The sequence below is a fragment of the Microtus pennsylvanicus genome, chromosome 4 (genome assembly GCF_037038515.1).
Source record: "Microtus pennsylvanicus isolate mMicPen1 chromosome 4, mMicPen1.hap1, whole genome shotgun sequence".
Classification (NCBI taxonomy): Eukaryota; Metazoa; Chordata; class Mammalia; order Rodentia; family Cricetidae; genus Microtus; species Microtus pennsylvanicus.
Genome location: NC_134582.1, coordinates 126,350,460 through 126,377,083, shown reverse-complemented (window position 1 = coordinate 126,377,083; position 26,624 = coordinate 126,350,460). Strand labels below are relative to the sequence as shown.

The 26,624-nt window shown below is 37.1% G+C and overlaps 1 protein-coding gene across 43 annotated transcripts in view; it reads right to left on the bottom strand.

Moving 5' to 3' along the window:
• Positions 1-26,624, bottom strand: part of Celf2 (CUGBP Elav-like family member 2) — an 829,031-nt gene that overhangs the window by 259,040 nt on the left and 543,367 nt on the right. For 15 of the 43 annotated variants that reach the window (XM_075970382.1, XM_075970363.1, XM_075970361.1 and 12 more), the window contains one exon: positions 16,168-16,230. The exons of the other annotated variants lie outside the window; for them this stretch is intronic. Coding sequence is in view for 10 of the 15 variants with exons in the window: in XM_075970363.1 (XP_075826478.1) it covers positions 16,168-16,230 (63 nt within the window). In the remaining 5 variants the exon portion in view is untranslated. The remainder of the gene's footprint in view (positions 1-16,167; positions 16,231-26,624) is intronic. 43 annotated transcript variants of the gene reach the window in all.

Sequence of the window (26,624 nt, the reverse complement as noted above, 5' to 3'; positions counted from 1 at the left end):
TATTCTTGGTTCAGTTTTCCTTTCTATAAAGAATTGGAAACTAACTTATAATGCCTTAAATGATAACATTACATAAAATATTAGATTATACTTAACTCTTTTTAATTAAATTTGAGGAAAGGAGTATCATTGTAACATAAAATCAAAGCAATTTACTCAAAATTCTGAGTTGTAAATAAAAAGGAAGTTAGATTTGAATATGCAGAAGATTACTGCATTATCTACTAGCAACTAGAATGAGGCCACAGGGCGCTGACTTGTAGAAAAATTTCAAAAACCAAACCCTTTACAAAATGCAATAATAGCAGAATATCCCAACAGGATTCTCCTAATGTGCTAGAGTAAATGATATTAACAGGATCATCGGGTTCACTTAAAAGCATGTAGTGTACTGATGACCTTAGTGTTTGATAACAGAACTTTGTGTTTGTGAAGAGGTCTGTTAATCTCTAGATTATAATTACCCACTCTCTTGTTAGAATTTAGAATGAACTGTTTTTTTTTCTGTTCCCCTTTCTACAGATTTGTTCGAATTATCAATAGGATCTGAAATTTCTCCACCAATGGAAAAATAGCTATATTTAAGCAATTGTTTAAGATGTAATTTTATTTTCCATACAAAAAGCAGAGTATGTGAATTCAAGTACATGATTTCATAATTTCTCTCTCGCAAATCCTATCCATGATTTTGTCCATTAATATACTATTTATCTTTTAAAGTCAAAGTCAAAATTCAAGCCACTGCATTTTTAAGTTTTGCAAGTGACAGTCATCTTTATGGCAGTGCTCCAAATTATTTTTCTAATTTCTAATGAAGCATTTTATATAGACTTATAAGTATATATTTTTTCAGTGAACCCTAGAGGAATTCAAATAAGAACAAAGGCATCACTAATTCAAGTTAGCTAAACATATAGCAAAAAACTATTATATGTTTGTGTATTCCCTGTCTCTCCAACAAGAACTAAGCAGAAAGATGATCTTTTAATTAGTATTTTTTTCCACCACCATATTTGGCACATACTATCACAAAACTTGTTATTAATATGTTTTGGAATTACTTTTACCTTTTGTATTATAGCCAACTAGCGAACAAGACAACAGATTCTTTTGGAGTTCTCTGTCTTCTGGAGGCTAAACAAAACCAAACTATTTAACTGACAGTTTCTCTTTTACCAAATTCAACCTCAAGCAGACCACTGACAACCAGCAAGGCTGGATCCTCATTATAGGCTGGTAACTGCTTGGAATACCATGAGGTTCACACCCCTGGTTCCAGGGAATGACAAATAGCAAGTTGTTCATACTTCAGTAGATTAGCAATGAGAAGCAAGAGTGAAAATGTGTTAGCTATATGAAATCCTCTCTGCATGTACTCTCTGATTTAACCCTGTCACTAAAAGAAGAAGAAATAATCTGTCCTTTTTGAAAATGAAGAATACAAGGTAAATAGATTTTCCCAAATAAATGGTAGAAGCAAGATTTCAATTCAAGCTGTCAGAACTCCACAACTCTTGATTTTAACCGCTAACCTCTCTGCTACATGGGTCAGGGAATAATTGTATTCCTCTCCATTTCAGTGAAAGGGGTGAGAAAGGAGGGATGGGTGATAGGTTCAGAGAGAAGACATGGTAGCACTTAATACTTTACCTAAAGCCCAAGGGCTTCCAATTATTCACAGTCTGGTTACATACCTGGTCACCATGCTGATTACAGAAAGCTATACATAACACAGCTAACAAACTAAACTTAAAGCCAGTCTTCACTATTTTCTCCCACTAAACTCAATTAGCTATATTTAAGAAGCTATTCTTAGATAAGCATTCACAGTGAAATAACTATTGTTTCCCATGATAAGCAACCGAGCAGATGGAAAAGCTGCCCCTCCCGCAACTGGGCATCTGTCAAAACAATAATATCCTTTTATCATTTTGTTATTTCCCCAACAGAAGTGTCAGCTGTCAATGTATTCCATAGTATGAACAGAGGGTCTCACTGCCAGTCAAAAGAAATAAAAATCACAGCCCAATGAAACATTTAATGGACCTTAGGACTTTAGTCCAAAGTAAAGATTGGCTCAGCAAAGGCTGCCCACTATGCAGAAGAGAAGCTAGTTTACCATGGAAGCTTTAAATTAAGTACTCAGATGGCATTCCCTATACAATGAACAACCACAAAGGCACTTCCATTTCTGTTTTTGGTACCATACAGAAAGTATATTCTCAAACAATGAGTGTTAGATAGAGATGAAGGAAGTGGCCAATACTTTCACATCTATTACCAGCTTTGGACAAAAGTAACAGTCAAGAATTCATTTACATTTATAGATGCTCATGTAGTTGATGAATATATGTTTCAATAATCCTGAGAAAAATGAAAATTCATGCTTCTGGACTTCTGAAGGAAACAATAAATTCTTCCACCAGCATCCACTAGATATCAAAGGCCTTATACTAGGCACTAAGAAATTATATATTAATAATGTTAAAAGACTTGCAAATATATATTTAAACAAAGGCAGAAAAGGCCAAACAAGTTAATAAAGGGAGTCAAGGGCCACCGTTTAAAAACGTCCTCACCTAATTTTTTTTTTTAATTTTATTGATCGTTCTTCCCAATTGTGACTATGAACCGTGACTATGAACCATAACAATGACCAGCCTGACTGTTGCCAATGATGCAATAGTGGCACTTAAAATCTTTTTTTTTGTTTGTTTGTTTTTTATTTTATTTTTTATTTTTTTATTTTTTTTAATTTATTTATTTATTAAAGATTTCTGTCTCTTCCCCGCCACCGCCTCCCATTTCCCTCCCCCTCCCCCAATTAAGTCCCCCCCCCCAGCCCGAAAAGCAATCAGGGTTCCCTGTCCTGTGGGAAGTCCAAGGAACCCCCACCTCCATCCAGGTCTAGTAAGTTCAGCATCCAAACTGCCTAGGCTCCCACAAAGCCACGCGGTCCTGAGTTCCTTGCTCGTGCTCTCTCTCCTTCTGCTCCTGATTTGGACCTTGAGATTTCAGTCCTGTGCTCCAATGTGGGTCTCTGTCTCTGTCTCCTTTCATCGCTTGCTGAAGGTTAATATTCAGGAGGATGCCTATATGTTTTTCTTTGGGTTCTCTTTATTTAGCTTCTCTAGGATCACTAATTATAGGCTCAATGTCCTTGGTTTATGGCTAGAAACCAAATATGAGTGAGTACATCCCATGTTCCTCTTTTTGGGTCTGGCTTACCTCACTCAGGATAGTGTTTTCTATTTCCATCCATTTGCATGCAAAATTCAAGAAGTTTTTGTTTTTTTATTGCTGAGTGGTACTCTAATATGTATATATTCCATACTTTCTTCATCCATTCTTCCATTGAAGGGCATCTAGGTGGTTTCCAGGTTCTGGCTATTACAAACAATGCTGCTATGAACATAGTTGAGCATATACTTTTGTTGTATGATAGGGCCTCTCTTGGGTATATTCCCAAGAGTGGTATTGCTGGGTCCAGGGGTAGGTTGATCCCGAATTTCCTAAGAAACCGCCATACTGCTTTCCAAAGTGGTTGCACAAGTTTGCATTCCCACCAGCAATAGATGAGTGTACCCCTTTCTCCACAACCTCTCCAACAAAGGTTAATTTTTACAAGGAATCTTTGTCATCTCCATTTTTAAGGCTGCTAAGATTTAAACAGATCACCCAGGATGAGCATTAATACAAATTTTGGCACTTAACTAGTGGCTCTTAAGGGCACAGTTGTTTTCACTCTGCCTTATAGGCTTTCATAAATAGGAGACAAACCCAAACACTGGAAATCTAACAATTGTAATTTGTAAAATTCAGGTATAAGACAGACTAATCTTTTTCTTAGTGCTGTGTGCATGCTAGGAGTAATACAAGTAATGACTAACAAATGCCAGGGTAATCTGTTTATTACTAAATGCTACTGATGTTTGCTCTGCGTTGTTGTAACTGTGATCACTACACACTGATACTTCTGGATGATAGCAATGGCTAGCCCAAGAGTGAAGTCTGAATTACAGTTTCTCTATTATGAATTGCTCCACTGATGTAAAAGTGGACTATATGTGTTTTCTCTGCATTTTTCTAGAGTTGACAGCTGAATTTCAACCTTTACCTTGGGTATATCCTAAAACCAAGTTTTAGAGGTGCGAGAGCACGAGTGTACAAGCGCGCGCGCACACACACACACAGAAAGAGAAACAAACGCACACACACAGAGACACAGAAACAGATGGATGCACACTGAGACAGAGAAACATGCCTACATACAAAAATCCTTAAAGACTAAGCCAGGTGGTGGTGGTGGCACATACTTTTAGTCCTAGCATTCAGGAAGAAGAGGCAGGTGAATGTCTGTGAGTTTGATACCAGCCTGGTCTAGAGTGAGTTCCAGTAGAGCCAGGGCTGTTACATAGAAAAACCCTGCCTAGAAAAAAACAATAAAATAAAATAAAAAATAAATAAAAGTTTAAGGACAAGAAATCAAATAGAAAAAGGATAGTTTTATACATTCAATACAGGAAGAACATGTACTGCTGACATACTTCAACTGCACATACAAATAAAAAGATGAATGAAAGGAGAATGTTTTAATAAATTGTGAAACAAATCTTTTTTTAAGTTCATGTGTTTGCTTGCTTCTTGAATCATACCACATTTATACTAAAGATGTTGGAGATAGCATAATCACAAATGAAAGAAATCATAATTCCTCCAAGAAATAACTTCTAGATATCAAAGGTTTATAGTGTTTCCTTGTGTAAGTCAAGGATACATTACAAGTAAGATAACATAGAACTGCTGCCTTTATTTGTTTTTCTTTTCTTTCCAAATTAAGACACTGAACAATCTATATTTCTGCTATCAGAAACAATCATTCATCATCTCAGTAAGCTTTAAATGCATACATATAATATCATAGTGTCATATCTCTACCTACATCTACTGGGTGGTGTGTGTGAAGGGCTTGGAGTCTGAACAAATTTTGAAAAATAAAGAACTTGGAGATCAAGGATACTCTAGATGAGCAGTTCTCAACCTGTGGGTCACAACCCCTTTGGGGTTCAACAACCCTTTCACATGGGTCACCTAAGACCATCAGAAAACACAGATATTTACAATTCATAACAGTATACATAATTAAAATTATAAAGTAGAAACGAAAATAATTTCATGGTTGGGGTCACCAAAACATGAGGAACTATATTAAAGGGTCCTATAATTAGGAAGGTTGAGACCCCGTCCCTGCTCTAGAGCTATGAAACTGAGAATTCTAGAAATGAATCAGGCAGTGAACTGAGAACAGGGAGGGCATACGAAAAGACTCCCTTGCAGAACCTGGAGCTGAGTTATTCTTTATGAACATCTGTAAGTTAGGTAGATTTATCTCAGTGAAAGTAGTAAATTTTACATCCCCCTTTGTCATCATTTTCTATAAGTAAAGCATAAGTTCATCAAAAGTAAAGCCTGTGGAATCCGAGGAACTAAAAATTGTGGGAACTCATTTCCCGTAGTAATATATTCCCCTACAAACTTCCTTAGGGTAATATAAAGAGTGGGAATTACACAGAAACTAGAAAGGGGAAAGAAATTAATATAAAACATTGATACAGATGCATTTTAAATGCTTTGAAATTTATGTATCTATTAGACTATGGAACTGTCTTCAAAGAAAAGAATTCAGAACTTAAACTGCTAAGATAGAAACTATAAGAATATGAAATTACCTTGACCAGGCAGAACATAATATATTCCAGTCTATGTAATGGGTCACTTCTCAATTCTCATTTATTTTCATTCCCTGTGGTAAGCTTTTCTCAAGGATTACTCTGGGCTTCAGAACTACTCAAACGCTTTTATAGATAGTACCATCTGTCTAAATCCTGACATAGCAATTTGAAGTCAGACTGTGGAGTTTGTCCTACAAATTTTCTCCCACTTATATAACAGTTCCTCAAGCTATGGAACTAGAGTTCATAAAAGTAAAATTAATTTTATGTTCATGTGTATCATATGGGTATGATTATGACTGAGTTGCCCAAAGTTTGTCAAGAGGTTCATGCCTGTATTTCAATATATCTTACAGAGCACTGGAATATCTAACAATAAACAACTAACTCTGAAACTAATTACTTTCTAGTTCTAGCTTCACATTTTATTGAAAAGACTAATAGGCTCAGAAGACTTGCATTGTTTCCAAGAGAGAAGAACATTGAAGTTTATAAAAGCCTTACCATGGACTACACAGAATTGATTTACTTGAATTATTTAGGATTTTCCCCAGTGTAGTGCTTTCTTTATCCTATCTTAGCATGGCTTAAAAAATTTTGAAAGAAAAAACAATTGGCAACAGTACTTGAATCAAAACTTATGCACCAGTGAGCAACCTTTTGCAGGAATATGTTCTGGTGCTGGCACACATTTCCCCAGTTCTTATCTAGCTGTTCTTGGAGACTATTTTGTACATTCAAACTCTAACACTTACAACGATAATTTCAAGGCACTGTGTGAACTACAACCACCAAAGATATGTTAACTACTTGGGTTAATTATTTTTAAAACTGCATAGGGTGGGGACACTTACCATTTTATAGGTAAGAGATTTTAGACCCACAAAAATGAAAAGTGATTTGCCTAAGTTTACTGAGCAGTAAACAGCAGAGAAAGAATTCAATGCTAGGATCTCATCTACAAGTCCAATACTTCTTTCACAGTCTCTAGTTTACCTGTCTTTTAAAAAGCTGTATGCTACAAGTCTAGGTTAGATATGGTAGACGGGTTTTCCTATATTCAAGTTCCTATAGGCCTGAAATTTTACTATTGAATATCAATATCTTTATTTTTAAAGCTAAAATCAGCAGATTTAAATTTTCTTCATATTTTAGGGCTAAAAACAGTCAATTTATAGATCCAAGTTACACTTCTTTTCTATAAATTTTTGCTTAATGAATCCATATCATTTCAGCATATACCAAGGGGTTATAACTTAACCAGCTATGAACAGCATTCATGTGGGGGGGGAGTAGGTGGTAGCAGCTGGAGGGGGGCTGTGGGTGTACTCATATGTGGAAGTTAAATTTGACATTCTGATATTTTCCTCAACTGCTTCTCCACTGGATATTTTCCTTTTTGAGAAAGGATCTCTCCCTGAGCCTCTATATCACCATTTCCACCATACTAGCTGGTCAGGAACCCTGGAATCCACTTGGTTTTGCCTTCTGTGATGTGGGAGTGTCATATCAATCTTTTGATTTCATTGGCTAAGCAATAAAGAAACTGCTAGGCCCATTTGATAGGCCCACCCTTAGGTGGGTGGAGTAAACAGAACAGAACGCTGGAAGGAAGAGGAAGTGAGCTCAGACTCGACAGCTAACCTCTCGGGAGCACACGCCTCAGAGAGATGCCATGCCCCGCTCCCGGGCAGACACACGCAATGAAGCTCCGACCTAGAATCTTCCCGGTAAGACCGGTGCTCACAGATTATTAGAGATGGGTTGATTGGGATATCAGAATTAGCCAGTAAGGGCTAGAGCTAAGGGCCAAGCAGTGATTAAAGAATACAGTGTCTGTGTAATTATTTCGGGGCATAAGCTAGCCGAGCAGGCGGCTGGGGTGTTGGGGACGCAGCCCCGCCGCTCCTTATTACTACACTTCTGTTTCTGGGATTTACAGGTATGTGTCTACATGCCTAGCTTCTATATGGACACTGGAAATCTGAACTCAAATTCTTAGGGTTGTTCATGTTGAGTACTTTACCTACTGTGTCATTTCTCCAACTCCACTGTTCTTTCAAAAGTGGACGTCAGTTGCTATATGTATGCTCCTTCAGATGATTTGTTATCATTCAGTACTCCATTTAATTTTGGGTTATAAAGCATATTTATAAGGTCCTTATCTTAAAACACAAGTGTTGACAAATATCTCTGGGTCTGGCTCTATCACAGAAGCTAAAGTGAACAGTGCACAGGAAAAGCCCCGGGCCACATCTATCAAGCTCTTGCTGTATAATGTAGTGAGCACATGTCTCTGAAATACTAATGCAACCTTAAGCATCTGGCTTTTCTTGTTACTATTCAAAAAGTTCTGTTCCTTTTTGCTAATTGTTAGCTTTAGGCACCTAAGCAATTACATAGCATTTTTAAGGCAAAGACCCTCTACCCCACCTGACTACCTTTTTATATCTACTATCTACACTTTCTTTTATTAAATATGCAACCCAATTTCTCCTTTGTAATTCAAGGAACTTCAAATAAACTAACTTAAAATAATTAGCTTCTTACACTAATTTTGTTAATTTATCTTTTTGAAAAAAAGGATTTCAACCAAAACAAAAAAGCCAGACAAATGGCAGTTGCATCTAACTCTAGAACTCAAGGAAGGCGGGAGATTATGCTTTCTGAGCCTAGCTTGGGCTATATAGTGAGACTGTACCAAAAAAATAAGCCAAAGAAACCAAGAAGAAGAAATTATTTATTTTGATCACTCTGACACAGTATGTTGTAGTAAATTAAAGACTCCAATTGAGACTTTGCCCTAATAGTTTTACCCGGTCTAGGAAGTTGAGATCACCATTTCACAGTATCTGTCTGTTTGATAACTTTTATGAGTCTCTCTTCATTTCCCAAACTGATGTGGATGCTCCTCCTCACTTCATTCTTGCCATCCCACAAACCTTACTACTAAGACAAGTCTCCGGTGGGTGACAAAGAGGACTATGGTAAACAAAAGATACATTCAATTTTGAGACATTGAACATCTCAGTCAATATTAGGTTTCAGCATGACTTTTTTCTTATTCAAAGTACAACAGCTTTCCTTGGAGTTTTTAAAAATAGCTCTTTACAAAAGAATAGAACACTCTCAGTAAAATGCTTTAAGGGACAAATTGCCACCTCTCACAAGCTTTCCTTACTGCTCATCATCCAGCCACACTCTCCAAACCCTCCTACAGAACAGGCTACCCCGAGACAGGGTTTCTCCATGTAACGGTCCTGGCTGTCCTGGAACTCAAGAGATCCACCTGCCTCTATCTCCCTAGTGCTGGGATCATAAGCATGTGCCACCATGGCTCAGCCAGCTACACCAGCATGTCCATCAAGAACCTAGTCTTTAAGTTGAAAAGCCCCTGTGAAAGCCATTTTTCTACTTAAGACTGTGCCACTATTGCCACGAGAAGATCATGAGGAAAGAGGCGCCTGACTCTTCTGGGTATGAATCGCAGCTCTAACTCCTCTAACATGGCTGACATCTGAAAGGAAATGATCCTTCTTTAAATAGTTCATCATTCTCAAATGTAATAACAAACCAAACTCATAGGATAATTTTTTTAATTTATTTATTTATTATGTATACAATATTCTGTCTGTATGCCTGCATGCCAGAAGAGGGCACCAGACCTCATTACAGATGGTTGCTGGGAATTGAACTCAGGACCTTTGGAAGAGCAGGCAATGTTCTTAACCTCTGAGTCATCTCTCCAGCCCCCAACTCATAGGATTTTTGTGAACAGTAAATTTGATGCAACTTTGGTTGGGTGCCTGGTCTAATACAACCTTAGTATATTCAATTTGACTATCAAAACTGATGCCTTCTATATCTTGTCATAAAAGATAAGTCAGAATTCAAGGCGACTCTTGGATTTGAATATTCAAAAATATGATCATTCAAGTAGCCATATATGTACACTGATTTAAATTAAAGATTAACACAAAAATACATTAAAAACAAAAATAAATATGAAAATGGACAGGCCTACTATTAACATCTGATCATTTGATATTACTATCTTCCTTTAAACAGTCAAATTTCTCCAAAACAACCAAACAAAAATAAATAAATAAATAAAAATTTTGAATCAACTGCCTCACCTCGGATTTGGAATCTTATTACTTTACTGAACTGTTTTTACAAGTATCAAATATCTTCATGTTGCTCAATTCAAGAAGAACGTTACTTGAACTCTCCCTATATTTACTACTGACTTCCTTCACTTAGCATTTTCCATGAGCTCAGCTACGTTCCTGCTCCTCTTTCTCTACCTCTTTCTGGTGGCCAGGTCACCGGGCTCTTGGTCTTCTCTCATTTTACATGCTCACAGGCATATTTCATATTGTTAATGATCTTAATAAATTAAAATTTCCAACCATACTAAATTCATACATATGAATCATAACCATACATGTCCAGTTCAAAATTCTCATGAGGTTCTCTCCCTCATGTACAGGTGCCTACCTTAATACCATTTCACATATCTCAAAACTCACCTCAAAGGATCTTATCTCTGCTTACAATTATTAGGTTTCTTCTGTTCATAACCCTCCAAAGACTGGGCTAGAGCCCAGTGTGGATGTTGCTGCATTTCAGCTATTCAATTCTTCACTGTGTTCCTCTAGTGAGCCACTCTACCTCAGGGCCTTTCATTTGTTGTTTTCTCTACACTATCTACTCCCATAGCTCTGCCTCTTGAATTCTTAGTATAACAGAGACTAAAAAGAATCACTATCACCACTATCTAGGTCACCCCTTCCTTCCTTCCTTCTTCCATTCTTCCCTTCTTCCCTTCATTTACTTGTAATATCATATTGTAAAGTTCTGGGGACCAATGTCAACGTCCCAAATATAGTACACAGACCTCTTGATGAAGTATATTGCCAGCCCTACACTGTCTTCTGAATCGTAGACATGAAAGGCATATTTATCACTTTCTTTCTCTTTGTTATCATGTGGGAAAAGTCATGTTTTTACTGAATTCTAAGTATGTTTTTTAAATATTTTCCTTAATTTATATAAACTAAGGTGACTAGATTTTTTTCCATCATACCTTTCTGAAAGATGTTGTAAAACTGTGAATAATGCAGTAAAGAAAATTCAAAACAGAGCAATGAAGTCTTACTCCATAATTGTATCATCCTTCTGACCAGTCCATCATTCTGGCTTTTTTATTCTTGATTTTTTTTTCTAATGTGCTTGGAATAGTTAATAAGCAAAGATGTACTAAGTCCTCAGGAATGTTCCAGAACATAGGACAGATAATCACTAAGATGCCACAATTCATCTTAGCTTTGAAAAGGGGTCCAATGGCATTATTTAGTAATGATAAGGCATCATAAGTTATTTCCTGACTGAAATAAATTCTTTTCCCTTTTAAGATTCTACAGGAAGATAAAATGTATGAAATATAATAGATGTCTCAACAACAACAAGAAAACCTCCAACACAAATGCATGGTCCAAAGGCCCCTGGAGGTGCAGTGAGGGCTCAGGGGGCTTCCCTAGCAATAAGGCAGCACATTACTGCCATTATCTTGAAGAAGAGGTTTTTCAGGATTGCCCTAGGATGCTAGGATGAACTTGCCCATTATACAGTTTCATAATAATATTGTTTTCCCTTTCACGGCACTAAGCACAGCTGTACTTTAGCATTTACTAGTCTTGTTAGTAAGAAATCAACGTTCATTTTCACAAAAATAAGGACTGTGAGGCAGGGACTGTGACTTTCATTTCCAGCAAATTTCAGTATCTGGAGTCAAGCTTGGCACATACTGTAAATTCTCACCATGGACCTTAGGGAAATGAATCCAAATTTACTGCTTTATCCAGTCACTACAGACAAACATTGTACAAACAGACAAGCTACTGAACCATCATTTTTCCTGTAAGGTTATATATTTTCATCCTTCTACTTTATTCCCCATTGTGTGATCCTTTACAATTGTAGAGAACATATTTACTAAGTACCTACTGGTTGAGGTGGTTTCAATATTAATTCTCAAAATCTTACAAAGTGCATACTTATTACTAGTTTTATTTTACAGGTGGGGAGCTGAGATTTAGAAGGTTAAATAACTTGTTTGAGGACAGAGAATCAATAAGTAAATAGAAAAAGATTTAAATTCATACCTGATCTGACTCTACCCAGTGTTCCACTGAAAGACACCAGAAAAGAATGCTCTACTTCTGTTAACAACTATCCAGAATGATCCAGGGGTTTCTTGGTTAGGAAACAGTGGGTACAAAATGGCACTATCAAAAGAGTGATTATTCAATTTAAATCAATATTTTATTTGGTTTATCTGCATGAATTATTTGTTTTTGTTTTTTCTTAAGATCTGTAGTCTCCTTGCCTTATTGTGAAATCTCATTTAAGAGTGGAATATTTGCCATTCAAGTTCTGTCAGGCATTTCCATTTTTATTGGAAAATAGAAAGTTGGCTCCATTATAATAATAGGTATGTCATAGATACGACACATTTGCAAATATCTCAACTTTATTAAGCTGTCAAATGAGATGGGAGTAAACAGTAGGTGACAACTAGTGTTCAATAGGCTGACCTCCCAGATGAGTGATTCTCTGATGGGGAACCCCATGTGGTACCATCACTGGCTATAGATAACTGTTTGTCTGTCTGGAATTTCTCTCACGAGTCACTTCATTTCTTCCCTCAGAATGGCTTTGGGTGCTTTCCTACTGCTTATTTTTATTTTTTTTTTATTTTGTGAAAATATCCCATCTACTGAGCACACATGTATCTGTGGATGGTCAGGAAGATGATTTCTCATTAACCTGTATAATTACGATATATAGAAAATATACTAGGACATGCTTAATAACTAGACCTATTGGGCCAGCCTGGTCTACAAAGGGAGTTCCAGGACAGGCTCCAAAGCTACAGAGAAACCCTGTCTCGAAAAAACCAAAAAAAAAAAAAAAAAAAAAAAAAAAAAAAAAAAGTAGACCTATTGTTCCACGAGGCTGTAAGACACTTAAAATCGGCTTTGTTCCTTTTACTCAGACTAACACAAAAATAACAATTTCTCCTCAGTCCAAGACAAACTGCACAAAATTAGCTCATTTTTACTTTAGAGCAAGTTCAAACTACACTAAAGGTTTTTGTAAATGGATCCTAAGTTTAAAACTTTACAGTTATATACAAGGTCAGAGTTACAGGTGTTTAACCAAGGTTATTTAAACAAAGCAACCTAAAAAGTTATGCCAATTCTTTGCTTACCAAGCCTAGTTGATAAAAGACCTAAGCCTCAAAGCTTATCTCACTGGGCACTGTGCCCATGCCCTCTGGTCACAATCTTATTCCAGAAACCTTGAAACTTTGTATAAAAAAAATGTATTTAAGCCAGGTGAACAGAGAAACAGAATTGGAACAAAGGAGGACTGGAAGTTAGAGTTAGAATTAGAGCCAGCAGAAGAATAAAGAACATGACTCAAACAGCATGTATGTCAATTCATCCCCTCAGACTAGAAACTTTCTAAGTTTCCTTTGCTTACTGTAGCATCTGACCTGAACCCTTGGAGATAGTTTTGTGACCTAGACTCACAAGCTATTGATATCAAATTCAGTCAGAAAGCCCCCCCATCAGGGATTCAGTTCTTATACACTTCAAAACATGTTTGTACTTCATATAAAACTGCCTGCTTCCATACAACACAAAGACATCAAAGAAGCTATTTTTAATTTCTCCTGTGCACACATTTATATAGTCTTTTTAGCTATAATGGCTTCCTACTTGGAACTTATTTCACCTCATACATTTCTATTAAAGACTTTGCACCCTCCTTTCAAAATGTAACAGCAAAGTCATGAGGTGACATCAATAGCCATAAAAAAAATTGGAGTGACATTAAATATAACTTGATGTTGGAAGAAATTGAGAGAGAACCAAAAGTCACAAATTCAACCCCTCTACATAATTTCTACTTTTAGGCAGAAGCATTTATCATACCACATGACAATTATTGCAGAGCCAAGAAAAGTGTTATCTTGATTGTTTTGCTTCAACCCAACAATAGCTATACCAATCAGTAAGGAAGGAGAAGATCCAACATGAGCACATGCAGGCACATGTAAAACAATTAATCCAGCATCTCCACCCCAAATCCACACTTTCTGGGAGAGAGAAAATTATGTTATAATTTGGTCAAACTTTGACAATGTCTCACACTAAACTAACTCAAGTAAGCAGCTGACCCTGTCTCCCTCTCCATCCCCAATGATCAACACATAAACACACACATGAAAGGGTGGATGGATGGAGGGAAGGGTGGAGGGAGGGAAGGAGTGGGATGAAGATAGGGAGGGAGACAGAGCCATAAGGTCCTGCATGTATTTCCAGGCCAATTTGTAATTTCTGTCTAGCATTCAGGCATGGGAATTGGTGCTTGGCAGTCCAGAAAAGACACAACTTAAGGTAAAAAATTCTGATAAACATCAAGACATATGTGTGATCATATCACTTGCTTTTCTACTCAATCGCTTTCAAAGGCTTTCCATGCACTGATAAAATCAAATTTTTGCAAGGTCCTAGGTAGTCTGGACACTACTGTACCCATGTTTCCCTATCTTCTGCCCATCCAGACAGCTCCACAACTACCACAGCTGTTCTCAGGCTCTTGTGCCAGCATTCCTGTTTCACAGAGCATTTTCCCTGGATGTACCTTCTGCATGGACTGTCCTGATATTACCACATGGTACACCTTTTACGCCTTTGGTTTTTTCATGTATTCCCTTTCACATAAAGCCTATACTGATATATTTAACCACCCCCTCACCCAATTCCCTGACCCTGCTCTAACTTCTCTAGAGCATGTACTTTTTAACACAGTTGTTGCATTATCAGTTTTCTGTTTCTTCTATCAGACTATATATTCCATAAAGCTAGGACAAATTGTCCCCTTTGTTCCCTGATAGTCTATAAACACTTGTTGAATAAATGAAGTCTGAACTTCATTTTAGATTTAAGTTTCCCCTTGCTGGTTCTAAAAGTAAAACCATATCTTGCCATTTTGTCATTTTGACACCAACACATCAAAAACCACTAAATGATCCAGAAAATCCTCTAGGCAACAAATTGGATTATTCACTGGATATTAACTTGTTTTGTGTATTTATTTCTGTCAATCTCTTTTTTTCCCCAAAGAATCTGAGGTTCTTCTAGTATTAAGGCTATCCCAAACTCCCAAGATAAATTAACCAATTCTCTAAAGAAGAAATTCTTTGACAAAATGTGAAACTCCCGAAGATTATATATATAATATAATATATATATATAATTTATATATATAATTTTAAATATAAAAATTGCTTAATCACCAAATTCTTTTGATAACAAGGAATTCTGTAATAATAAAGGCATAGACTGCAGGATTACCAGGTCTAATCTAGATGACTAATTACACATATAACTTGAGAAAGAACTATTTTTGAAATAGAGACCAGACCCATAAAGCTCTGCAATCTTTTTCTGCCTGGCCAAATTTTAGATGATTTCCTGACCACTGAAGAGTTTGTGCTAAGCCAGGCTTCCCCAGCTCAGGCAATAGATTTCTCTCTCTGGCTGCAAGTCACATTATCTCATGAATGAACTGTTATTTAGGTCAGTAAAGAGGCTCTGGCCTAATTGAATGTGCATTTATCCCTGATGTTCATGCTCTATATATCAAGATTTTTATAGTTATTGAGAGTGGAGAGTTATCAGTATGCAGAAGAGACTATGATGATTAGGCTACACTTGAAGCTGAACAGTTCAAAATACCAGGATAATTCAAATATTTAATTTTCTCAAATTACGTCTTTATTTCGTGTTGGAAGAGTGCACATACAGCGGTCAGAGAACAATTTGAAGAATTGGGCTTTGTCCTTCTACTTTGTGGATCCCAGAAATGAAACTCAGGATGTCAGGTTTGACAGCAAGTGCCTTTTCCTGCTAATTCATCACTCAAAATCTTTCAAACTTGATTGATACTTTTTGAAATCTCATTTTTCAAAAAAGGCATGCTATCTGGATTTAACTTTGGAGCCTGGAGTTCTACAGTGACAAAGGCAATCAAGTGTTTCTTTATATTTTCATTCAATTATTGTGTGTGTGTGAGTATGCTTGTGTGTGTGTGTGTGTGTGTGTGCGTGTTCATGCACACTCATGAAGTTGTTCTCAGAAGGCCTAACCAGGGGATCAAGAACCCTGGAGTTGGATTTATAGCTGGTTATAAGTCCCTTGATGTGAGTGGTGGGAACCAAAGTCAGATCCTCTGAAAAGACTGTGAATATTGTTGACTGCTGAGCCCCGCCCATTCCTATCACAGGCAAACAAAATATAATTCATTGACTAAATGACTATCCCATACTCATTACGAGGGGAATGTTGGTGGGACTGACCTTGGTAAATAGTGATTCGATCCAAATAAAGAATGTGGTTGAGAAGAAACAAGATCCAAAAGTCTAAAAGAAAAAAAAGGTGAGGCCCTGTGAGCTGATTAGAAAACTCAGCCTGTACCCACAAATCACCTTAAATATGCTAAAAATGAGATGATTCTATTAGTGGTACATTTATATTTAAAGAAAACTAAAATATGTTTCACCAACAACAAGAAATATAAACTATAGGATGATATCCTGATGAATCTTTTCCAGAGGAGCTGGCAGTCAGGCCTGACATATATGGCAGACACGCAAGTTATTTTCTGAACAAACTTATGAATGATTAGCATTTGCTGTGCTATTGAATGACTACAAGTCCACTAGCGAGCACAGTGCTGAGGGTGCTATGGAACATGAGATTATTTATACGGAGTATAGAAAGTACATATATTTTCTACCTCTTCCTGCCTAAGGTAAAACAAAGCAAAGATATTAAAGCTCCACTTTCAGAGACTATGAGTTAGCTAGTCAGAAAAGGATCCAAATATCAGGGTTTTTAAAATACTACTTAGGTGAATGAAGCTCATGTATATACAAAAACAACAATCACTGATCTCTTGGTATAACAATGATTATTTGTTTTGTTTTAGACAAGGTCTCACTTCCTGGCTGACCTGAACTCAAAGTGACATTCGTGCCTCTGTCTCTACTTCACAGGTGCTGGGATTATAGGCATGTGTCTGGCCATACTGAATTCCTAAATATACAATACTCTGATGTGGGATTCTCCTCTCTATGCTGTGAATATGTTTTAGTACTATTGATTAATAAAGGAGCTGTTTTGACCAATGGCTTAGCAGAGTAAAGCAGGTGTGAAATCTGAACAGAGATATACAGAGAGAGAAGGCAGTCAGACAGACACCATGTAGCTGCCCAAGAAGCAAGAGGTAACAAACCACAAGCCTCGTGGTAAAATATAAAATAATAGAAATGGCTTAGGATATAAGAGCTAGCTAGACATACTCCTGAGTCATTAGTCAAACAGTGTTGAAATTAATACAGTTTCTGTGTGATTATTTGGGTCTGGGTGGCCAAGAAATGAATGTGCTCTGTTTACAACACTCTTACCTACATTGATAAACCAGAAAAGTTTTCTTTTAATTTAAAGGTATTTGCCATACTGGTGTGACATTCCAGAAAAGTCTGATATTTGAACTTAAAATATGAAAGCATATCCTAATTATGTTCTATTTACTATCAAATGAAGAAATAAACCTTATTTCTACGATGCTTTCACGTAAAATTTGTAGTCCCAAATTACTCTTAAAAGGAAAATTATATACATGATGTCTAACAGGCATAGATGTTTGAAATAGAAATGGGTAATTAAAATACTACGGCTTCAATAATGACTTTTAATGCTTCTATGCCCGTTTTAATAGGAAAATCACAAGTAGTATAGCTGTTGTTTAACCATTTCAAATCAGTATCTTTCATTTAATGATTTCAAAGTAGTTCACAGATTTCAAATTGGGAAAAATATTTAACAGGCTTTCACCTCTTTACATGTAGCATGCATATTTTCTAAACTTTGTTCCTCCAAAGCATCTCAGAGGAGGACCCTGAATTGTTAAGAGTGTCAGCAGTTATAAAAGCTGTGGCACTGAAAGGCCAGAACGTCAGCATTATTAGGACACTGCACCACAGAAGACATTTCCCACAACTAAAATACCCTTTTCTATAGTCAGCTACACTACAATGACAGAATCTTGCCCGTGACTACCTCAGTCCTCAGGAAGTACAATGGCTTTTGTGCTGGAATAAAGCACCCCCAGCCACTCTATGGAGCAGGGATTGAGTGATGTTTACTCAGTATCTCTGGACAAATAAAATGCAAAGCATGCCATGGTATCTCAGTCAGGAGAACAGAATAAAATTCTGCTGTCTGAGGACAAAAAGTTGTGTGGCAGCATGGGATAAACTGAACTCTGCCTTCAAATGCAATGCTCTGCGCACAGCCCTCGCACGCAGAAGTTGGTTCACAGCACTGAACTTTTTACATTTCTCTTTTCTTCCTCTTTCCTTTCTCTTCCTTCTTCCTCCTAATTTCAAAAACGAACATTTTAGCTAAGCTTCTGTATTAAATGAGTACAAGAAAGAAAAGTATGAGCCAATTCAATGCTTTTAATTATCTGCCCTGTGACAGACCAGCAACTCAAGATTGAAACCTAAGCCGAATTTGATAAACTTTCGTCATTTAAATTTTAAAGCACCATGCCCTCATTCAGGAACACTGTCAGAAGATAGAAACTTACATCTGAGATCAGACAGTCAAAACTTGCTGAAAAGTTTGGAGAAGTAACAGCACTCTCCACTCTCCAGAAGCCCGAGGCTAAGCCTGCCTCTGACAGACAGAAAATCCTTGCATATTCCTTGCATCTTCTGTCTCCAGGGCACACTCTGGAGTGTGCAGCCACAAGCTGACTGCAGCTGCACAACTCCATTTTTGGGGCTCCAGAGAAGGCTTTAAATCCTCCTCCATGGTGGGGAACATTAACATCCGATATGCTTTCACCATCTCTCCTAATTTCTGCTTCAAGTGGGTTTTCATTAAGGACTATGAGGCAAGCAAAAATACTTCCATTATGAGAAAAAAAGCCCACTGTCTATTTTTACTTGCTTAGTAAATACTCTGCAAAATTTGCTTTCCAGCTTAACAAAATATCTCAAACTTCCCATAATCCTTGTGAGGTAGGCCAAATTATTAGGTACACTGTAAAGATAAACACACTGAAGTACTCTCTCTCCATTCCAAAACAAACATTTGATTTCATACAAATCAAGTGGAAAAATCAGGGATTAAGGAATAGAGTGCACACGTTAGCTGACTCACTGAAACAGCATCATCAAGTGACAGACACAAGTAGAGGATGGACAACGTGGTGCAATGTGAACAGGGATGTCTGTGTCCGAGTAATAGTTCTGTTTTCTAGCACAGAACACTGACAGTCTTAACTGCTTCTACAGTTTGTCTCATATCCAAAGAATAGTAAGCAATGTCACTCCCAAAGTGTGATTAGTGAAAAATTGTACTTTATACTTTAATATAACACATCAAAGGAAAGCAAGTACAGCTAAGAGATGCACAATAGGATGCAAATATAGTGTGACTCTTTAAAATGAATCTTTTTTTTTAATCAAGAAAAATACATATGGGCAGGTACAACTGAACATACTGCACCTGTAGGAAAACAATTTGTAGATACAACAGTACTTAAAATTTTATTCCATGGCTGAGATCAGGCTAAATGGTCTGTCATTTATTTATAATAAATAAAGAGTAAACTCTTTTACATCACATTTAAACATTGAACAATGGCTCCAGAAGAGAGGGTCTTAAATTAGAATTTTGCGTATTTTTTCCTTCTCATAACATATTCCTAATTGATTAAGGCAATATTTCCATTATGTTTAGCCTCTTATTTCTTTTCAGACAATGTAAAGTTTAGGCAGGATAAAAATGGAGAAAACAAAAAAAAACTCATTTAATTTAACAAATCTTTCTAACAGTGAAAAGTAGTTTCACTTGCTACATATAACTGTTCTTGGAAAACTGCTAGTACATGTCAGAATCTTGTTAGATACAGCATCTTAGCATGCGTTTTTCTGGTAACATGAGTTAAAGGAATGATTCTGGGGTTTGGAGAATAAAAGCTTTTAAAAATATTTTGTGAATCCTATTAGTCCCAAATCATAATCTGACAATCACTATCACTATATTGCTTCCTCATATTTAAAAAATCTGCACTCAAAACCTTCATCAGGAAAAAAAGAAGTTGCTTCTACGGCAATATCTTTGAGAACACAATCAGTGTTTGTACCCATAAACGCCATGCATTCTCCGTGGGTTAGCATTCATTCAAATAGCATCCTCTCACACAAAACATTGCAGGGGCTTCTCTGTGAGAGTTCTAAAACAGTGGTTTATATGTTTATAATGCCATTAACTTGTTTTCCTTTTTCTCTTCTTTATATATAGATTAACTTTTAAGGAATTGATAATTTCTCAAGGTGACTGTAGGACTGGTCATGATAATACTGTATCCTTAGGCAAAGGTCATATTCCCACAAAAAGAGGTTAGGAATTTGGGGTTAGAATTCTATGGTCTCACTGGCCTCCAACCCCTCTCTTACCCACCCCGCAAACTACAAAACCACACATTTCCCAGAGGCTTCCATGGAGCTCTTACACCTGAGCACACCTCCTCTGACCCGCACCAGTTCAGTAGCTATGGAGCTATTTCTCAAAACCTGGGCTGTGTCCCTCTTACCCCACCAGGGGCTGTGCTGTATCTGCTTCTCTCAAGACAAAATGTTTTCATCGGGCAGGTGATCTTCTGACACAGAGAGGGTACCATACCGTCCAGACACTGCTCCTTACTAACCAGCTAGCACAGCCTCTTTGAGGCCTAAACAACTTGGAATCCACTGGCAAGCATGTGACTGGACTCCTCGGTGCACTAGTTCTCAACACCCCCAGAAGCATCTGGTTAGGAGCTGGTTAGCTTTGCATCTGGTTACTATCTGGGCTTAGTACAGGATGTTCCTCTTGAAGGCACTTGCCTTTCACTACATAAAACTTGCCTGGTCTCGTGCTTTCTTTTCTGGTTTACATTCATGAATTATTTCTATGTGTATGTCCACTTAGACTCTGATTAGAATACAATAATCCTTCAGAATGGGTTGTTTCGAACACTTGCTGTTATCATCCTCTTTACCTCTTATGATTAGTGGTTAATCAAAATGAATCCCTTCAGCCTTGCATGCTCTAAAATGTTGTGGGAGACTTCTAACAAGAAATGCATCTGCGTTCTTTGTAATCCTTTCATTCTTAGCCTTTATCATCTCAGTTCTCTTGTTATACAGTCCAAGTCCTCCTTATCACATAAAGGTTCCTTAAAGATTCAGTAACACATTCATTTCTCTCCCACCTTTTGCATTACCAGTGCATATTATAGCACTTATGCTTTTAACTGAATCTTAAATTTACTTCTCTTTATTTGTCAATGTAGAAAGGCTTGGATCAGAAATCATTACCCACTGATGGATTACAAACTATAGAACATGTAATTTGCTACAAATTCCCAACTATGCATTTTTTAAAAAGAAGATGTTATTTATAAAAATATAGCTATTTATTTATTTTGCATGAGAACATTTCATATAGGTTATAGAATAACCCTATAAATAGCACAGAATATAAAAGGGCATCACTAGATGCAGAATAAATTATTTGTATGATCATAAGTGCACACTAAAGATTTTTATAGACTATGAGATATAGGTACATGAGAAACACACAGCCCAGCCCAACATGTAATAGAAATTCAGACTCTCCAAAAAAGAATTTTCTATTTTAAATGGACAAACATGCTGTAGTCAATTCTACCTAAAATAAACAAAAACTCTAAATGCACTTTTTGGATTTAGGCCATTGTCACAAAATCACTACTCTACCATGTGGCTCCCCTGGCTGCTTTTAAAGCTTTGTTTTCCAATACAAAAGCAAATTTGAGCACTGCTTGTAGTGAGTGCTGTAGATGGGATTTAAATAATACAGCAGTTGGGACTAAAAAGGAACCTTTAGAAATGGCTAGACAGGGGATACTACAGATAGGGAGAGGGAAAGGAAGCAAAACATGCACATCCAAGAGCTCTTAGCATGGGGGCAATATATTTGCACCAAGTTTACTAACTCTGCCATATTGTCTAGATGTCATCAAAACTTTGGGCCAGCAAAATAAAATTCTCTTTTCTTCTTCAGGTTTAATTTCACATATTAGGTTTAGATCATAAAAAGCATTCAAGTCAAGCTCATCTATTCTGCTTACCCACTCACAAGCACATGAAGTATTAGGGCACATGGATAGCCAAAAAAAATTCTTTAAGAAGAAAATGCACTTCCTTTACCCTGGGATGTCTGTCAATATTAAAACTGTATGTATGACATTGCACCAAACCAATATATTCTATCACTCTTCTCTGTTATTTCAATTCAGAAATTTTGGAGAAAGAAATATCATCATGTTCGTAAAATCTGATTATGAAGATAACATAATGCAAAATAAAGGATGAAGGATATCAATTTTGACTTTTTAAGACATTCTACAAATGTAAAACCTACCTATCAATTTTGTGTGAATGTTTTTCACTTGTAATTCATACTGAATAGTAAAATAGAAAAGGAGGGAAAACAAAACATTAGAATGTATTTCTTAACTCTTCTGTTTTCTAGTGAACAAGAAATTGACACAAATATATAAACATATGGGTTACACATTATGGCCATTCTATTCACAATATAATCAATTTTAGAATCAACAATAATTCACAGACATATCTCACAGAACACAGTGGAGAAGTGTTGGAACATCTCATTCCCCTGCCATGTCCTTCATTTGGGTCTCTTGAATTTTGTACAGTACAGTACACAGACCACATGTCTGCCACAGAGTTTCCCCTAGGCCAATATGAAGTGGGATTAAGACATTATACTTTTCTTTCTCTTAGGTTTTTTTAGACAGGGGTTCACACAGCCTAGGCAGGCATCAAAGTCACTATGCAGCTGAGAATGATCTTGAACTACTGATCCCTTGCTTCTACTAACCAAGTGCTAAAATAACATGTCACTGCACCCAGGAATTATCTAAAAGAAAATATTAATTTATATTTATCATCCATTACTTTTAAAAATATGAAAAATGACTGATAGGTACTTTTAAAAGTCTTTTATTGTCAAAGCAAAATCTAGAGACTACATGGTGGTAGACACCATGCTAAGCCTCTGGGAGGCTGAGCAGGGGGACTGAGTTAGAGTTTGATCTAAATTACACAGCAAGAGCCAAGGAACTTTTATACAGGTCTCTCTGAGTCCAGAAACCTCTGCCATATAAGTATCAATGACCTCTTCCTAATTACACTGAAGTAAGTAATCATGGGATGGCAAGGTAAAGAAAAGAGAAATGAAAAATCAAAGCTCTAATGAGGGAGAGGTAGGATGGAATAAAAAGACATTTGCTGTGTATCCTATGATGGCTATGCAATTATGTAACAGCTTTAACATAGAATCTAGTATATTTCCTATATGCCAGGCTCTATGCTAAATGATTTATGTATATTAATTTACTCCTCACAACTTGAAAAACTTGGAAATGTGTTGCTTTCTAAAACTATTAGTAATTGCATATTAAAATTAGTTGTGGTTATATTTGATATCAAAGTAGAGTTTCTTTTCTTTCTTTCTGCACTTCTCCACTTCTACCCTGTTTTTGAGATTGAGTATCATAATACAACCAAGGGTAGCCTGGAACGTGCTATGTAGTCCAAGGTGGCCCTGAAGTGTTGCTCCTCCTGCTTCAGCCTGCCAGGTGGTGGGATTACAAACAATATTTCTTACCATACCAGGCTATTTTTATTTATTTTACAAAATAATGCAAACCTAGTATTCATAATAACATTAGTAAAGCCTATAAACAGAACTGTCAAACATACTCAAGATGAGCTACCAAAGAAAAATAAAATATCTGCAAAGGTTCAAAGAGATTGGTTTTGTTCCTTGAAAATCCATGTTTTATACAATGCTTGAACTTTGTTGATGTACAGTTCTGTTAGCTTAACCCTGGGAGTCTTAAAAAAGAAAAAGTTAGATATTTCTCCTAATTAACATAGTTAAAAATGGTGCTGAACGCATTTGAATGCATTTTATTTTCTTAGTTATGCTTCTCAGGTTATAGAAAGGCCAACAGCAGTACAAAGGAGGATTCTGTCCTAGAAAACATAAAAATATCAGGGCATTTCATTTGCTTAATGGAAGAGATGGTCAATTGAGGGAAAACTAATTAACAGTCTACCCAAACAACAAAAGAATGCTAATATGTGACATACTGTTGTGAAAGTGTGTGGGAGGAAAAAGTCCAGAGAAAACATCACATAGTCACAGTGGTTATGATTTCCAACTTAAAGCTATAGGTGAATTGGTTTTCTTAAGGTCTCCTCCACCCTGTGAGAACAAAACTTTGTCACAACCTTGATTTTCTAAAGAACAGATATTTGAAATAATGAACAGAATATCAAAAAAAATTAAAGAGGTAAATTAAACAGCATAACATGGGCTTTCAATTTCAGGCTACTGACAAGTTCTGAAATTCGAGTAAAGAGCAGGTGCAAAATACTGTGAGGAAAACAGTAGATACTGAAATCAGAAGCTCTCTAGGGCATGGCATACTAGTTCTAGACTCCAATCCACTGCATGGTCTTCCCAGGTTACACTGACCTACTATAAACTCCACTATAATATCAGGACACTACTTTGGAGCCATGCTTGAATCAAACAAGACATAAAACCAACTTTGCTGTATAGTTCTTATATGGTTACCACTAGAGACATTCACCGAAGTCTTAAGTGTCAGCTTGACTAAAACTATTCAAGAATAGAATTCTACTTTGCCTAGACGAAGCTAGGTTTTTTTTTCTGTTTTTTTTTTGTTTTTTATTGAGAAAAAAAACAATTTCCGCCTCCTCCCAGCCTCCCACTCCTCCCCCCCCACTCCCCTCCCTGTCCCCCCACTCCTCTCCCTCTCCCCCCACTCCTCTCCCCCTCCCTCTCAAGTCTGAAGAGCAGTCAGGGTTCCCTGCCCTGTGGAAAGTCCAAAGTCCTCCCCCCTCCATCCTGGTCTAGGAAGGTGAACATCCAAACTGGCTAGGCTCCCCCGGACCCAGAACATGAAGTAGGATCAAACCCCAGTGCCATTGTCCTTGGCTTCTCAGCAGCCCTCATTGTCCACCATATTCAGAGAGTCCGGTTTTATCCCCTGCTTTTTCAGTCACAGTCCAGCTGGCCTTGGTGAGCTCCCAATAGATCAGCCCCACTGTCTCTGTGGGTGGGTGCACCCCTTGTGGTCCTGACTTCCTTGCTCATCTTCTCCCTCCTTCTGCTCATCATTGGGACCTTGGGAGCTCAATCAAAAAATCGGGATCTTAAGGGGGGGAGGGGGGTAAGGGGAGATGGGGAGAGAAAAGTGAGAAGGGTAGGATGGGGAGAACTTGGGGCAACGGGATGATTGGGATAAAGGAAGGTTGGATAGGGGAGCAGGGAAGCACATATCTTAATTAAGGGAGCCATCTTAGGGTTGGGAAGAGACTTGGACCTAGAGGGACTTCCAGGTGCCCAAGGCGAGGTCCCCAGTTAGTTCCTGGGGCAGCTGAAGATAGGGAACCTGAAATGATCCTATCCTATAACCACACTGATGAATATTTTGCATATCACCATAGAACCTTCATCTGGCAATGGATGGAGATAGAGACAGAGACCCACACTGGAGTACTGGACTGAGCTCCCAAAGTCCCAACGAAGCTAGGTTTTTACTTTAAAATATTGCACTTGTTAGGTGTTACTGGGTAAAAATCCATCTGAGAACCCAAAAGCCACCACCTAAAGTCCTCACAACAATCGTGTAAAGAAACATGCGTGAGATTTTTCACTCTGGAGTTCAAAAACCTAGAGATTGGTAAGAAGAAATGAAACTACAGTCTCGGGTGTCAGGATCAAACAAAGTTGCAGAACAATAACTAAAAACCAGGGTAAGTAATAGCTCTTTTACTCCATGGAAAACGGTCTCTACTTGTTACTTTCTCTCAGATATTCCGTACTTATAAAACCAGTTTTATAAAATTCTTACATATTTTATACACATACACATGAAAACAAAAATCTTTCAAGACTTAGAACCATCAAATGATTAATCTCATAGAGGAAATACGAAAGTCTCTTATCTAGAATGCAAAACTTTCATCCTCAGTGTTCAATTGGCTCCACCTACACTTTAAATTTTTGGTAATAAGTCACACAAATAAAATTTATAAGCTAGTTTCAAATGTAGTAAATGCAAATTTGGAATATAATAAAACCTATAAACAGAACTTTATCTGTTCTGAAACCTTATTAAAATAGTATCTGCTATGTAATAATCCTTCTGTACACTGTGTGAATATGTGTCACTACAACTGATTTAATAAAAAGCTGACTGGCCAAAAGCTGAGCAGGATAAAGTTAGGCGGGAAACTCAAGCTGAGAAAGATAGGAAGAAGAAGGGCAGAGTTGGAGTCTAAAGACAGGGGCAGAGAGAAGCAAGATGGGCATGCTGTGCTGAGAAAAGGTACCAAGTCACCTGGCAGAGTATAGATAAGAAATATGGGTTAATTAAAATATAAAAGTTAGCTAGTAACAATCCTGTGCTATGGGCTGGGCATTTGTAATTAACATAAGCCTCAGTGTGTTTGAGAGCAGTTGTGCGACAGGAAAACTACCTGCAAGTACCTTCCCTCCTTACTTGGTACACATGTTTACTCAATATCCACTGAATAGGTTAAATTGAGACATCATATTGATATTCATAAACTAGTTAGATTATTGTATT